A 15,965-nucleotide genomic window follows, 5' to 3' on the forward strand; every position below is an offset into this window, starting at 1 on the left:
TGCTCTGCACTGCTTTTATTCAAATCTACTCCATACCAAACACCATTCCTTTCCTCTTTTCAAGCCCACAAGGCTATCTGTAAAATTATACTTCCATTTTTTGCTTTAAATTCTATAACAAAACAGTTTCTCCCAAGTCAGCTTTTCCTTTGTCATCCCTTACAAAAAAAAAAAAAAAAGAAAAAAGAAAGGAAGAAAGAAAAAGCAAAAAAAAAAAAAAATCAAAGCATGGGCTTTGGAATCAAGGAAGGTCTGAATCTGGACCCTGACACATTGCCACTTAATGGCTATGTGATTTGGGGAATTAACCCCTCTGGGCTTTTTTTTCTCTTCATCTTTCCTCCCTAATTATGGAAGATTGTCATCGAGGACTAAATTACCTAAGATACATTAAGTTCCTAGGACAGGGAGTGGCACTTGTGTGATGCACATACCCTTGTCCTTCCACAACTGGTTCCCAAGATCTAGACATCAAATCTTACTGGTACAATTTCTATATTCTTTTTTAACATACTCCATGTAGTATTAGAAACAAAGTACTGTTGAATCAACTAGCATCCCCAAATTCTAGTGATAACCAATGCTTTAGCAACTTTTGGCTTTAAAAATATAGCCAATTCAGCTTACTTTTTGGTATTTGGTTTTTAACGAGAGCCTTGTTCAAGTAAGAAACTAGATGCTAATTAGATTTTCTTCTTAGAAACTCTACTTTGTTATAGGACACTTAATTGCTAAACGTGAGACATAACTGAAAAGCAACCCCTCCCCCCAGTTTAACAAGACTTCAATTCCTAAAAAGCTGACATTTATTTTTAGATCCAGCTGTGTAATACTAGCCAAGTTAGTCTTGGAAGGTAATTCTGCTCCTAGGTATTGCTAGACCCTATAACTCATGTTAGCTCTTAAAAACACAAAACCATCTCAAGCAATTAACTATTTTGGTTTAATTTATCATGTTTCATAGAAGCTGAAAACACATATTTCTCCTTTATATGGATAACCAAAAGCCCTACAAATTACAATATGCAGAATACTATATAAGAGAATTTTCATGAAATTGGATCTTTTTCATCATGGGCCAACAGCCGTAGTTTCCTCTGACTTATACAGCATTTATCTGAATGCATATTCTTCTTTATGATGATCTAAATTTAGGTAAGTACAAATCACAGCAAAAATTAAAGTTTTTACCTTTAATGAAATGACCTTGGAAATAACGTACATTTCCATGACACCAACACTATAGTTTTCGGAGTCACAGTAAGATACACAGAATTACATCCGTAATTAATATGAATGCCAACATTTCAAGCAGTAATTTCTGTTACATGGCAAACAAAATCAAGAAAGCAACCATCAAACAAAAGAGACCCATAGCTTCAGACAAGGCAAATCCCAGGATAGCATATGAGAACAGCTGCTGCTTCAGCGAAGGATTTCTAAAAGAGACACAACACATATAATTGTTACTCTGAAATATTTGAATTTCAGAATGTTTGGTAAATGCTAAAGAATCAGATTATTACTGTGGGATCTTTGTAAACTGGGTGAATCCTGGAAAAGTATTTGCCCAGCTCTCTTTTATTTCTGCCTTTGCTATTCCTTTCTCCTCAATCCTAATCACATGGGGAAAAGGTAGGAAGCTAACTCTGTATGTCAATATACATGGTTAGTCTTCAACCATTTTAAGGGGTTCAGACATACTTGTTATCCCTGTGAAAGTATGTTCTGTACGTCTTAAGCTCTAAGAGTTTAGAAATAAGGTCTTAAATAAAACGGAAGTTGATACTTCTAAAGACTGTGCTGTTAACTATGTTCCAAAAACAGCTTCACAATCAAGAGTACAGACTCTGAAGTCAGAATTAAAATTTATTTTCTGACACTTACTAGCTACTTGGGCAATCAGTGTAATTTCTACGTTGCTCATCCCTCACAGGTAACCTGGAGTATATCTCCAAGGGGTGTTGTGAGAGTTAAGTGGGCTCATGCATGCAAAGCCCTCAAAATACAATGCAAGACACAGAGTTGGCCCTTAATACAAAGTACTTATTATCTGACTAGTTTTCCAAGTTTCCAACTATGTCAAGCATGCTCTTAAAGTAGCTTATTTGGTGATAGAAATTACCTGGCATAACCAATGATAAGGCTGCCAAAGACTGTTCCAATACCAGCACCAGAACCAGCCACTCCCACAGTGGCAGCACCTGCACCAATAAATTTGGCAGCAGTATCGATATCTCTGCTGACTGCACTGGTCTGAAACTCCCTTTGGATTAGGTGGGACACACCAGTCCTGGACCCATTAAATACCGTAGAGCCCTAGACAAAAGGAAATAAAGGCAAAGGTCAAATCGATAATCACAAGTAGCTATTTTAATTACTATCCTGTAAATGGTAGCTACTTCTCTATTTTGTAACTGAGTCTGAATAGGAGGTGGTGTGGCACAATGGAAAAATCAAGAGTTTAGAATAATTCCAAAGCTGTAGAATAGGGAGAACAATATCTATTATAAGGCTGTTGAAAATTAAGAGACAGTGTATTTGAATATGCTTTTTGGTAGGGCAGGCTTTTCAATAACTGTAGCAAGTGTAATCTTAAACACAGGCATTCAAAACTATATATTTAACTATACAGACGGACTGGACTCCATTTCTTGGACACCTCAAGTAGGTAAGTTTTGGATACAGAAGTTCCTTTCATTGGCTTATCCTCTGCACTATTTTTTTTGACAAAAGGGTGGAAAAAGACTGCTCTCAAACCATTCACAAATGAGGTTTTTCCTCCCCTTTGATTAAAACCACAGGACTTCCTTGGTAGGGTTACTCAATTTCTATTACTACTGCTATTACCTCTTCAGTCCTAGTCTCTGGTCGAGATAACACTGATGCAGAAATTGGTCTGTATGCAACTCTGGATCCAGCTCGGATCTATGAATGAAAAAAATATCCCAAATATTAACAGTGGATAAGACTTCAATGACCCTTCTTGTACCAGGAGTTCTAAAAAAGCAAGCAGCAAAAATGAATCAGAGAGCTTATGACTTTTCTGTATTGTCTGGTATCTTGCTGTTTGATTATTTTCAGTCCATGAAGGTATTTCAATAGTTCTAAAGTTGCTAATTAAAGCTTAAAGTGTGGTACATAACCTATTTGTAATAATCTGAATAAAACTTCTAAGAACAATTGGTGGAAAGAAAGCATTATTTTTAGATTTTCAGTTACTGTGGTGCCACAACTCAGATCAGAAAAACAGCAATACACATGCCACATTCTTCAGTGAACTTATGTGCAGCAACAAGTATATCGGAGTGTTGCTAGAAAAGCTGGTCATTTAAAATAGCCCATCAGTTAATATGAATCCCACAACTTCCAAGATATTCCTATATGTCCGTTAATTATAAAAAAGCAGTTTAAGCAATTCTGTACCAACGTACGAATCATCGGGGAAATACTCTGACCATAAGGAATGTCTCGCAGTCCAGCGTCTCTGCCCTTGACCGTCCACTAAACTAAGGTCACAGAAAATCCCTTCAGAACCAAGACTTGATTCTCTAAGGCAAGTCCCCCACATCCTCACTTCACCTAAAGCCTCCAAAATGGTTATGGAAATGACAGCCAGAGGCAGGAAGAAAGACTTTCGACTCCTCCACCACCTTCCTCCGCCCACACAGGGTGAGGCAAAGTCCCTCCTTCTGCAGCAGCGAGTTTGACCTACAGATGGGCAATGGAAAACGCTAATGCGGTCAAGTAGGCCTCACGGGCCCCCAGCATCCTTAACAGCACCCCAACCTTCGCGCCGACCCCAACCCCAGAGTCACCGAGGAGGTGGGGGAGGGGGCCGCTCCGGCACTAGCTGCAAGGAGGGTTTGACCTACAGCGAGCGAAGCGTGACAACTAGGCCGCGGCTGAGCCCCACCGCCCTACTGGTGGGGAGGAGCCGAGCGAGGTGCCCCAGGATCAGAAGGAAAGGCAGGAGAGGACACAGAGGCTAAGAGGTGAAGGGGTGAACTGTCCCCCGAAGTTGGTGTGCCGTGCCCCATTCAACAACGTGGACGCTCCGGGCCAAGAGCTCGGCCCTCCGCGTCCCGGCCCAGCCTGGGCTACGCACCAGAGCGGGGGTGCAGGCGAGCTTGGCGCAGGCGAACATCTTACAGTCTTCGGGGCGGCGCGGCTGGAGGACGTGGGTGAATGGCGACGTGGGCTCTTCTGCTTCCCCTCTGCGGAAGTAAAGGGGCTTAAGGTCAAGTGCCCTCCAGGGCCCGTCCTTCCCACCCACGTCCCGCGGGCTCCCGAGCACGCCGTCGGCTCGGGCCCTCGTCAGCAAGGCGCCAGCAGAATGAATGGATCCCGGCTGGACGCCGCTCCGTTCGGGCCAGGCCCGGCTGTCGCGCCCTCCGCTTACCTTCCCGGGAGGTGGCGGCGGCAACTGCGGCGGCAGAGGTCGAAGGAGCGGCGCGCGGCGCGCAGGCGCGGTCCGGCTCTTATCCGCGCCGCGGCACCCGGATGGAGAAGGCGGGGAAACGGGGCAGTAGGGAAGCCGCTCAAGGTCACTTTGTACCAACTTTATTGGCAACTAGTTGGGAAGGACAACGACAGTCCCACACAGGTGGGCTGGCGGGCAGGGGGTGGTGGAGGAGAAGCAGAAAGAAGAAATTGAAAATTGGCCCTGGCTGAGAGAATTGAACAGGTTGTTCCCCTTTGATCTGAGCTGGCCGGAGGATAGCGTGACTTTTTCTTTCAATTGGCACCTTGTGAGGTTTGGCCTTTTAATCAGTTGTTCTTTCATTGTTCTTTCATTACGGGAGGGGCCCCCCTTCCCGGTCTTTCTCCTTTTTTGTGAAACTGGACTCTGTGTGTGCGTGGGGAAGGAGTTCAGTCACTGCTTGACCGACGAAATTAGGTCCCAGCAAAGCACATTTCTTTAAAGGAATCTGGAAAAGTATTCCAGTATGGCTAATCGTTTGGGCGACAGAAGACATGACCTAGAAATACTGGGACAAAGGAATGAGCATGTGAATAGATCAAAAAGTTGTGTGACTGAGCATAAAGTTGCCTTTTGTAAAGTAAGGGAGGTCAATTTTTCTTCCAGCCCTATGCTTGGAAAAAGTAAGGGATGCGATGTATTTCATGGGACTAAGGAAAGTCTGAGTATTTTCAAAACCCACCCAACTTTAACACTTGTTTTTGGTAACTTTGCACACATCATCTTCTTCGATGAATGCAGAAATGTCTCAGAAAAAAATGGCTCCTACTGAACTTCTGGTGGATCTAAAATTCTGTAAATTTTACTTAGTAGTTCTAACAAATGACTACTAGCAGTGACACAAGCCAACATAAAAGATTAAACATCTAGTATGACGAGCCGAAGGGATAGCTGGGGGCTGAAATCACACCCACTCCACCTAGAGAGTTGGCATGGGACAACATCCACCCAGAGGATCATCCTTTTTCTAGTTAGCACAAAGGTTCAGTATCATCTAGCAGCAACCCTGGGGAGAAGCCCTCAGAAGTAACACATGAAGAATGAATAAGAATGTGTCACTGATCCAACTTCAAACACAAATGGCTCAAAATCACGTGGATGCTAGTCATTTTAGGCTCGATTTTTAGCCATAAAATAGAGATAATTCATGTAAATTCACACGTACAGTTCAAAGAGAGATTATTCATTTATTTTCTCAAGTATTTACTTCTTACCTGAAGTATGTAGTGTCCTGTGATGCCTACAGTAGAATAAACAAAGCTCTGTATTCATCAGAGTTCGCCAGAGAACCAGAACCAGTGGGAGACTAATTGATTAATTAATTATTGACTTATTTAGGAAGAATTAGTACAAGTAGTTATGGAAGCTGAGAAGTCCCATGATCTGCTGTCTCCAAGCTGAAGACCCAGGAAAGCCAGTGGTATAATTCAGTTAGAATCTAAAGGTCTGAGAACCAGGGAGGCTAATAGTGTAATTCCCAGTCTGAGTGCCAGAGATGAGATGAGATGTCCCAGCTCCATAGTGAGATGGGGGGAAAGGGGACAAATTCTTCCTTCCTCTGCCTTTTGTTCTATTCAGACCCTCAATGGATCAGATGATGCCCACCCACATTGGGGAGGACAGTCTACCAAGTCCACTGATTCAAATGCTAATCTCATCCAGAAACATCTTCACAGACATACTCAGAGATAATACTCAATCTAAGCACACCCATGGCCAGTCAAGTTGACTCAAAATTAACCATCACGTATCCTATACTTCAATAATAGACTCTCTTAGGGAAAAACTAGTCTAAGCGGATTTGTGTACAGAGATGGTGTAAGGGAACTTCCTATTTCTTCAGCCATAAATGAGTAGCAGGAACTGTTGAGGAGGAGGAGGAAGCAGGAGAGAAGCCAGGGTTCCTAAGAGGATCACTTCCAGGGTGTATTTGGGTTAGGTGCCTATGGTAGGGAGAGGTGCAATCTATAGTCCAGGCTCCCAACTGTCAATATGTCGATTAGTAGGTGAGCTGGCCTAGAAGAGGAGGCAATAATAGGTCCTTGGTGTGTTCTACCAGAGTTTAAGTATTTATGAAGAATATGAGGTGTTCAAAGAACAGGTGTGTTAACCTGTGAGAATGGTGTGTGTGTGTGTGTGTGTGTGTGTGTGTGTGTAGCAGAGAGAAGTGGATCTTGAGTGACACCAGCCATGTTGATAGGGGGTGGATATTTACACTGAGGAAGTTTGAAGAAAAACGGCACCTTCTGAGAGGAGTAAAGTGAGACCACAATGATGTACAGGGGACTTCTTTGGAAGTATTCAATTCTCTTCGTATTTTTTCTTAAATCGTGGAAACAATCATCTTATGTTATGACCTCACAGTTTGGCAGTACCTGATAAGCCTGGGTGATGATGGCCTGGAGACGAAAGGAATGGTGTAATAAAGAGAAGTATGGACAAGCATTCCCAAATATACGTGCAGCAATCCCTCCTACCCTGCATGCCCCTTTGCGATGGGACTTTGCCACTCATCAAGCAATGGAGTCTGTGTCCCTTCTCCTTAAATCTGGGATCATCTTTTTTTTTTTAAGTTTATTTATTTTGAGGGAGAAAAGAGAGCGAGTGTGCACAAGCGGGGGGGGGGGGGGGGGTCAAGAGAGGGAGGGAGAGAAAGAATCCCAAGCAGGCTCCATACTCAGTGCAGAGCCCCACATGGGGCTCAAGCTTGCTACTGTGAGATCATGACCTGAGCCGAGATCAAGAGTCAGATGCTGAAACGAGTGAGCCACCCAGGCACCCAAACCTGGACTAATCCTATGACTTGCTCTGACCCAAAGAATGCATTGGAAGTGACACTGTGAATTCTGGACTAGGTCTTAAGTAAGAGGTCTCATAACTTTCATTCTCTCCTTGGAAGCCAGCCATCACATCAAGAAACATGGGTTACATGGCTGACGGATGAGAAACCTTCTGGACAGGGCCTCATGACAGAGAACTGAGGTGCCCTAGACATGTGAGTGAGGCCACGTTGGCTTCTCTAGCTTTAATCAAGTTTTCCCAGCCAACACCACATAGAACAGAAATGAGCCTTGCCTAAATTCCTGACTCACAGAATCAAACGCCATGAAAAGGTTATTGTTTGAAGCTACTAAGTATTAGGGTGGTTTATTACACAGCCATAGGTAACTGAAACAGAAGCTATTGTCCTCAAAATATTCACTCCTCCTTTGAGATCCATGTGGAGGCAGTAGCATCATTTTTTTTTTAATCTCTATGCCCAACATAGGGCTCAACCCCACGACCCCCAGATCAAGAGCTGCATGGTCCACCAACTGAGCCAGCCAGGCACCCCTTATAAAAATTTTTAAAATTGTTTTTAAGTAATTAAGAGGCAGCAGCACCTTAATGTGGGCAATTTCAGTTCAGAACTCCAGGCATAACTCAGAGAAAACCAGATAGAATCACATGTCTTATGCACTGACTCCCCTTTCCTTGAAATTCTGGGGTGGAATGGGGTTGTTATTGTTAAAACTATTGCACGGGGGGCACCTGGGTGGCTCAGTTGGTTAAGTGTCTGACTTTATTTAAAAAAAACTTTTTTAATGTTTACTTATCTTTGGGAGAGACAGAGACAGAGTGCAAGTGGGCTAGGGGCAGAGAGAGGGAAACACAGAGTCCAAAGCAGGCTCCAGGCTCTAGAACTGTCAGCGCAGAGCCTGATGCAGGGCTCGAACTCATGAGCTGTGAGATCATGACCTGAGCCGAAGTCAGATGCTCAACCGACTGAGCCACCCAGGCGCCCCTAATGTCTGACTCTTGATTTCCGCTTAGGTCACGATCTTGCTGTTCGTGAGCTTGAGCTCCATGTTGGGCTCTGGGTTGACAGTGTGGAGCCTGCTTGGGATTCTTTCTCTCTCCCTCTCTCTCTCTCTGCCCCTCCCCTGCTTGGGTTCTCTCTCACTGTCTCTCAAAAAAAGAAAAAAAAAAAAGGTATTGCAAGGTAGTTCTAACCTGGACACATGGAAAGATGTTTAAGCTACCTGCTTTTGAGAGTTTTCATTTTAATACTAATTCTCACATTAGTGTGATTTAAAAATATACATATTATTTGTGGAAGTGAAAATCAGAAATGTGAGTTAAAATATTCTGGACTTTATTATAAAACTATTTTGCTTTTCTTATTAAAATTTTTGTTTCATGTCATTGGCCTTAATTTGCTATCACTTTATCATTTTTATTTTTTATTTTTTATTAAAAAAAATTTTTTTTTCAACGTTTTTATTTATTTTGGGGACAGAGAAAGACAGAGCATGAACGTGGGAGGGGCAGAGAGAGAGGGAGACACAGAATCGGAAACAGGCTCCAGGCTCTGAGCCATCAGCCCAGAGCCTGACACGGGGCTCGAACTCCCGGACTGCGAGATCGTGACCTGGCTGAAGTCGGACGCTTAACCGACTGCGCCACCCAGGCGCCCCTCATTTTTATTTTTTTATACATTTTTTTAACATTTATTTATTATTGAGAGACAGAGAGACAACAGAGGGTGAGCAGGGGAGGGGTAGAGAGAGGGGGAGACATAGAAACTGAAGTAGGCTCCAGGCTCTGAGCTGTCAGCACAGAGCCCGACGTGAGGTTTGAACTCACAAACTGTGAGATCATGACCTGAGCCGAAGCTGGTCACTTAACCAGCTGAGCCACCCATGTGCTTCTCACTTTATCTTTTTTAAAGGAAAACAAACCTCCAAACCTGTGCTAATTCTATAGGATCATTCAAGTCAGATAAATACTGGGTCCTCTCTTTGAACATAGTGAGTATACAGGAAAATGTAAGAGTTTTCATTATTATTGGGGTATATGAAAAATTAAACTAAGGTATATAAAGAATTGGAGACAAACACAAATTAGTACATGTTCTAGGACTAAGTTGTGTGGTGTGTGATAAGGGAAATAGTTTAAGAAAAAAGATTGGGCTGGTTAGAAAGTGCCTCATTTAGGGCCGCCTGGGTGGCTCAGTTGGTTAAGCGTCCGACCTTGGCTCAGGTCCTGATCTTACGATTTGTGGGTTTGAGCTCCATGTCGGGCTCTGTGCTGACAGCTCAGAGCCTGGAGCCTGTTTCAGATTCTGTGTCTCCCTCTCTCACTGCTCCTCCCCTGCTCCCAATCTGTCTCTCTCTCAAAAATACATAAACATTAAAAAAAAAAAAAAGTGCCTCACTGAGAAAGACTTGAGCTAGGATGAGATGGGATGATACTTACAAAACACTTCTTGGCACCCCTTATATAAAACCTAACACTCTCAGGTCTGTCTAGGCTACTGATCACTTTCTGGTGCAGAAATTTTTGTTCCTAAACTTCATTTTTGACTCCTCTACAATTTTTTTAGCTACTGTCATGCCATCCAGTGTAGTGGAATAGATTATTTACTAAATGACGCCAAAGCGTAAATGTACCTCTTTATGGCCTCGCAGAGGTTCAGATGGTCCAGGCTAAAATTTATATTAAGGAGTTACATGGAACAGTATATTAATACAGTAAATATTATTCCACCCTTTTTTCTTCTGGTAAGATGTCGCTAGTTATTGAGGAAAAAACAATTTTATGTCTCAGTTGATGATTCATGTAGAAAGACTATTTATGTGAGAAGAAAATGAATAAGTATGTGGATATGAGATCAGGTCCCTCTTGCCTCTTGCCAAGCAGACACCGCATAGGGAAGATAGTCAATAATATCGTAATAATGTTGTACGGTGACTTGTGGTGGTGATTACATGTATTGTGGCGAACACTGAAGACTGTATAGAATTGTTGTACACCTGAAACAAATATGACATTGTGTGTCAACTGTACTTCAATAATAGACAAAAAAAAAAGTAATTTACTCACTTTTCATTTAATTTGTGGCAGATACAGCTAATTGCCTATCCAACATATGTTCTCCCTTTCTTAGTTACAGAACTAAGAACTGTCCGCAGTTTAAAAATACTGAACTTCCCAGGTTTCCTTACAGTTAGGAATGGTCAGTGAAATGTGAGTTAAAGTCACTTGGTATTGCCTCTAAGAATGTGTACAAAAAGTGTAGATTCAACTGGCTCATTTCTTTTTTTCCTTTCCTTTTTTTTTTTTTTTCCTGTTTGGAATATGGATCCAATGTCTGGAGGTGAAGCAACAATCTTGTGTCCATGAGTATAGAAGCCAAACAGTAAGGATGAAGAAGTTGGGAACTAAAAGGAGACTGAGTTCTTAACTTTTTTGTTTCTTTTTTTTTTTTTTTTTTTTTTTTTTTTTTTTTTTTTTTTTAGCAGCTAGAGCTGCTTTTAACTGTCTACTTATGGACTTGATGTCATATGTGAAAAAACCTCTATTTGTTTAAGCCACTGAGGTCAGTTTTCTGTTACATGCAGCTGAACACAGCACAAACTGACATATAATTCCAGGAATCGACATCTCTGAAGTTTTTTTGGTCGTTGGGCTGTGATTACAGCAGAAATGGCTCTTTTCCCACAGAATTTACATTAACTTACGTCTGTCTTTTTTCCATATTCCATGGTATATCTGACAGGGACCAGCCAGGAGACAGAGACCAGTTTAGTAATTTGAATGAGGAAAATTGAACGTAGAGATTGCTAACCAATACAAAGTATCTACTACTAAGAAGGGTAGAGTGGATTGTAAAGGGGGTACAGAAGTAGCAGCTGTCAGAAGAGCGACCACCCTTGGCTGAGGAAGAGTGAACAGAAAGAAGAACATAGAGGTTAGACGAGAGGGCATAGCTGTCATAGGAACTCATAGTCCCCTTGTGGTGACGGACTTTGCTGGAGGCACCTGCCACAAGTGAACCAGGAGGACTGCGGAGGTGAGCATAACCAGGCCTCTCTTGCAAACCAATCCACAGGCTCCACATCAGAGGGAAGAAAATTGTTTCCTCCAGCTCTGGCCTCACAGGGGTCTTTCCATGGTCTTCTTTTGGCAAAACCTAACATTCTTCCAGTTGTCAAAACAGAAATGCCTATAGGGTCCAGCTCTAGAATAGGGAAGCCAGGCAAAGAAGGATGGATTTGTAGCTGAGAAGTCGTAAGTTGATAACTGGCACAGATGGTAAGATTCTCAAGGGCAAGGATTAGGTCTAATTCATGTTTATGTCTTCCACAGCACTTGACACAGGGGGTTAAACATAGTGGTCACTCAATAAATTTTTGCTCAATAAGATATAAGGGATTTAGTCCGTACAAAGTAGTTTGCAATAATTTTTTTTTGTTCTTCTCTTTCGACTAAGATTGTAGTCTCTTTGTTCAAATTAAGGATGATCTGTAGAATGCCTTTGTCTTTCTAGTATTGCAAAGTTCAATCTAAGAGAAACTGACGAACATTTTTTTGATCTGTGGCGTGAATTTGTTCAAACATTTTTGTGTGCTATGAAGGACTCTGTGTTTATACTCTCATGTGCTTAACGCAGTCACTGAAAACCCAAATTACCAGAGCCCTTTATTGATCTAGTCTCTGATACAACCTAGTCTAGGCGGGAATGGGACATAAACCGAAGCCGCCACAAGTCTGAGTTGTGAAATAAGCAATGTCTGTCTGCGGTTACCCTTTCACTTCTTTTTTCAATGCCTTTGGTCCATTCCTAGTCAACTTGCTCTTTTCTGCCAGCAGCTGGTATCTTCATGGTGACTTCTGACTACGCGAGGTTCTCCATGGGAGCACCTACTGAAGCCACCTCTCTCCAGTGTCCAGCTTCTAAACTTCCATCCATGTCAAATATTAATCTCTTAGTGATCATTTCAGCATGAACCATGAGAACCATTTGTCTTAATTGATTTGTTTAAAAAAATGAAAACAAAATTTAAAGTAAGCTCTACTCCCAGTGTGGGGCTTGAACTCATGACCCAAAGATCAAGAATCACACGCTCTACCAAATGAGCTAGCCTGGGACCCCTCCACACAAACCATTTATGAAAGGAAACTTAGGGGCACCTGGGTGGCTCAGTTCCAACTTCGGCTCAGGTCATGATCTCACAGTTGATGCGTTCAAGCCCCACGTCGGGCTCTGTGCTGATAGCTCAGAGCCTGGAGCCTGCTTCGGATTCCGTGTCTCCCTCTCTCTCTCTGCCTCTCCTCTGCTCGTGTGCTGTCTCTGTCTCTCAAAAATAAATAAAAATGTTTAAAAAATTTAAAAAATGTAAATGTAAAAAAAATCCCTAAAAATTTAAGGTAAATGAAGCAAATGAATTTAACTGCATCTAGTCAGTACCATAACTACACAGGGTAAATGCAAAGGTTTCTATAGATGGATAAAAACGTAGCTCCTTGATCACTCTGTTTCATGCTATTTCTCCAGTATGCCAACCATATTCCTCATCTCACAGAGCATCTCACAGAGCTGCACGTCTGTGCCTTTAGCTTGGGCCATCTTTCCTCTGGATATTCACTCGGTTTACAACTCCATTTTGTTCAAGGCTTTGCTCAAGTCTCCTCTTAAGAGAGGCCTTCCTGGATCCCTTACGTATCTTAATATTTCTTCATAACACTTGCTGCTACTTGCCATTATTTGGCTCCTGCATTAGACTGTAAGTCCATGGTGGGAGGGACTTTGTTTTGTTCTTTGCTGTATCCACAGAGTCTAGAACATGCTTGGCCCATTGAAAGGCACTCAATAAATTTTTGAGCCAAGAGGGTGGAGAAGGAAGGGAGAGACTGTTAACTTTTTCTTCACACATCACTGTATTACTTGACAGGTTACCATGAGCGTGAATTACTTTTTTTTAATAGTTTTTTAAAAATGTTTATTTTGAGAGAGAAAGCACAAACAGGGGAGGGGCAGAGAGAGGGTGACAGAGTATCCAAAGTGGGCTTTGTCCCGATGGTAACCCGATGTGGGGCTCGAAGTCATGAACCACAAGATCATGACCTGAGCCGAAGTTGGACTCTTAACCAACTGAGCTACCCAAGTGCTCCATCAGTGTGAGTTACTCTGATGTTTTAAAAACCAGGATGTTAGGAAAGTTTTAATAGTTTGCAATCATTGATAAAATTTATTACATTATCCCCTATGTGGTACTTGCATTAATTAAACCTAAAGGAAGCATTATTATTTTTTTAAATAATTTATGTTTAAGTAATCTCAACACCCAATATGGGACTCAAGCTTGTAACCGCGAGATCAAGGGTCACATGCTCTACCAACCAAGCCAGTCAGGGGCCCCAGGGAAGCATTATTCAATGTTGACTTTCAGTTCTTGGTGATGGGCTTGGCTGTAGCCCCACATAATGATTTAAAAAAAATTTTTTTAATGTTTATTATTGAGAGAAAGAGAGAGACACAACATGAGCAGGGGAGGGGCAGAGAGAGAGGGAGACACAGAATCCAAAGCAGGTTCCAGGCTCTGAGCTGTCGGCACAGAGCCCGACGCGGGGCTCGAACTCACAAACCATGAGATCATGACCTGAGCTGAAGTCAGACGCTTAACTGACTGAGCCACCCAGGCACCCCAGTGATTTTTAAATTACACTTGAAGTTATGGTAGGCTATCCCTGTTTTAAAGCACAACGTGTGTGTGCACGTGTGTGTATATACCTTATCTCCATCTTGGCTGAAGTTTCTTATATGTGATTGCAAGGCATCTTGCCAGTTTCAGCTATTTTTTAAGACAATTACGTGTCCTGCTCTCCTTCAAGAAGTTAAATCCATTGATATTCAATGGACCCAGATATTCAGTTTCGGGTTAAGAGATAAGAAGTTTCACGACACTAACACAATGTGTGAGAGGACTCTTGCTTATCTAACTTTTCTGCTATTCTAGCCCTAGTGAGGTCTTTAAGGGTCATATTCCTAGTCCTAGTGCCATGTGATACAGACAGGGTCTTATGTCAATTTTGGGAATTATCGGGTTTCTATATGACACCAGTGCATCATTCTAAGTGATGCTTTCTTTCCTTTTTACTTTTGGATTTTCATGACTCTGTGGAGCCTGGTGAGACCCATTTCAGAGTTCTGTCCTCCAAAACAGAAAAATAATTAATTTGTGTTGTTTTAAGCCACTCTGTTTGTGGTAGTTTCTTACAGCAGCCACGGGAAGCTAAAAATAGTCAAACTCTTTCTTGTCTGATTCCAGGCACAGGTTATCAATCTGGAGAGGCAAATCAAAGATGGGATGGGGACTTAATTTTGGAATGCAGGCAGCTGAGTTGCCTGACATTGTAGGGGATAGGTCATTCATTATGGATCTTAGTTTAGTACAAGGTCAGGGAGATGAGCAGCAGAGGTGTGCTCTGACCAATAATGGCATGATCTCCAAGAGCATAGTAGATATACTAGCCAGCTGACTGGGTCATAGGACCAGGCCCATCCTGGGCACCCGAAATTGGGAGGCCAGAAGAAGAGCCAGGTATCCAAGAAACTGGGCAGAAGTGTATCAGAAGGGAAGACTGATATCTTTGGGGAGGCAGTTATAGGAAGCTGATATATAATGTTGCTGAAATGCTGTTAAGCATAAAGCATCAGAGCACTTTCAGAACCACACTGACTTCTAGAAGAAGAGCTAGGAATATCTTTCTAGGTTGCCCTTCAAATTGCTCTTAGGATATAAAACCCTGTAGGATGAAGGTCATCAATGGCAGGGTGTTGGGTGGAAAGGGAATAGAGTGAGGGCCAGTCGTGGATAGGTCACTAGAGGGTAAAAGTCATAGGCTTCCATATTCACCCTTCTTGACTATCCAGGGGTCTTGTCCAGGGACTCACTGGGCAGCAAGTCTCCATGTATTCTTTTCTTTTCTTCCCCCACCGAAACCACCTATTTAGGCCAATGTCTTTCTACTACGAGTGTACTCTTAGTCTACTTGTCTTCATCTCGTCTCCTTCAGACTTATGTGTCATTTATGCATTTTATTTATTATATACAATTGGGAGACTGCTTTCCAAAAGATATTTCATGGGTGAAAACTAAAATAAAATACACACTGGGGCGCCTGGGTGGCTCAGTCAGTTAAGCGACCGACTTCGGCTCAGGTCATGATCTCACGGTCCATGAGTTGAAGCCTCGTGTCGGTCTCTGTGCTGACAGCTCGGAGCCTGGAGCCCCCTCTCTCTGTCACAGAGAGAACTCTCTCACAGAGAACTCTCTCTGTGAGAGAACCTCTCACAGAGGTTCTGTGTCTCCCTCTCTCTCTCTGTCACCCTACTCACCTACTCACACTCTGTCTCTCTCTCTCAAAAATAAACAAACATTAAATTTTTTAAAAAATAAAATGCATACTAACTAATGTAAAATTAAGATTTTTTCCCCCTGTCCCCTTGCCAGTCTGCTCTGAAAACCCTCTGGTCTGGTCAAAATAGTCCACTTGCCATTGTCCAAAAAACCATTGCATAAAAACCTCTTTGTACCTTTGGCTGCTTTGCTCTGGCAAAGTTTACCGAGACCTCTAAGTCTTCAGTTACCTCTTACATATTTCAGCAAAATCTATGCTATCCAAAGACAGCTGAGACTTAAAAATGGAATAAATT

The 15,965-nt window shown here is 42.4% G+C and overlaps 1 protein-coding gene across 1 annotated transcript; it reads right to left on the reverse strand.

Moving 5' to 3' along the window:
* Positions 1 to 921: 921 nt before the first annotated feature.
* On the reverse strand, positions 922 to 4,535 carry ATP5MC3 (ATP synthase membrane subunit c locus 3). Its single transcript, XM_043577104.1, has 5 exons — positions 4,403 to 4,535; positions 4,109 to 4,217; positions 2,851 to 2,928; positions 2,126 to 2,319; positions 922 to 1,439 (listed from the first exon to the last, which is right to left on the reverse strand). The coding sequence occupies exons 2-5, from the start codon at positions 4,145 to 4,147 to the stop codon at positions 1,325 to 1,327; spliced, it is 426 nt and encodes a 141-aa protein (XP_043433039.1). The 5' UTR covers positions 4,148 to 4,217; positions 4,403 to 4,535; the 3' UTR covers positions 922 to 1,324.
* Between the last annotated feature and the right edge of the window lie 11,430 nt (positions 4,536 to 15,965).

This window comes from Prionailurus bengalensis, chromosome C1 (genome assembly GCF_016509475.1).
Source record: "Prionailurus bengalensis isolate Pbe53 chromosome C1, Fcat_Pben_1.1_paternal_pri, whole genome shotgun sequence".
Lineage (NCBI taxonomy): Eukaryota > Metazoa > Chordata > Mammalia > Carnivora > Felidae > Prionailurus > Prionailurus bengalensis.

Bases quoted from the DNA above. Each gene is read 5' to 3' on its own strand.
- ATP5MC3 (XM_043577104.1), bottom strand. From the start codon at position 4,147: ATGTTCGCCTGCGCCAAGCTCGCCTGCACCCCCGCTCTG. The intron at 2,320-2,850 runs GTAATAGCAGTA...CCTTTTGTCTAG, and splicing joins CAGAGACTAGGACTGAAGAG to GGCTCTACGGTATTTAATGG. The intron at 1,440-2,125 runs GTAATTTCTATC...TGTCTCTTTTAG, and splicing joins CTTATCATTGGTTATGCCAG to AAATCCTTCGCTGAAGCAGC.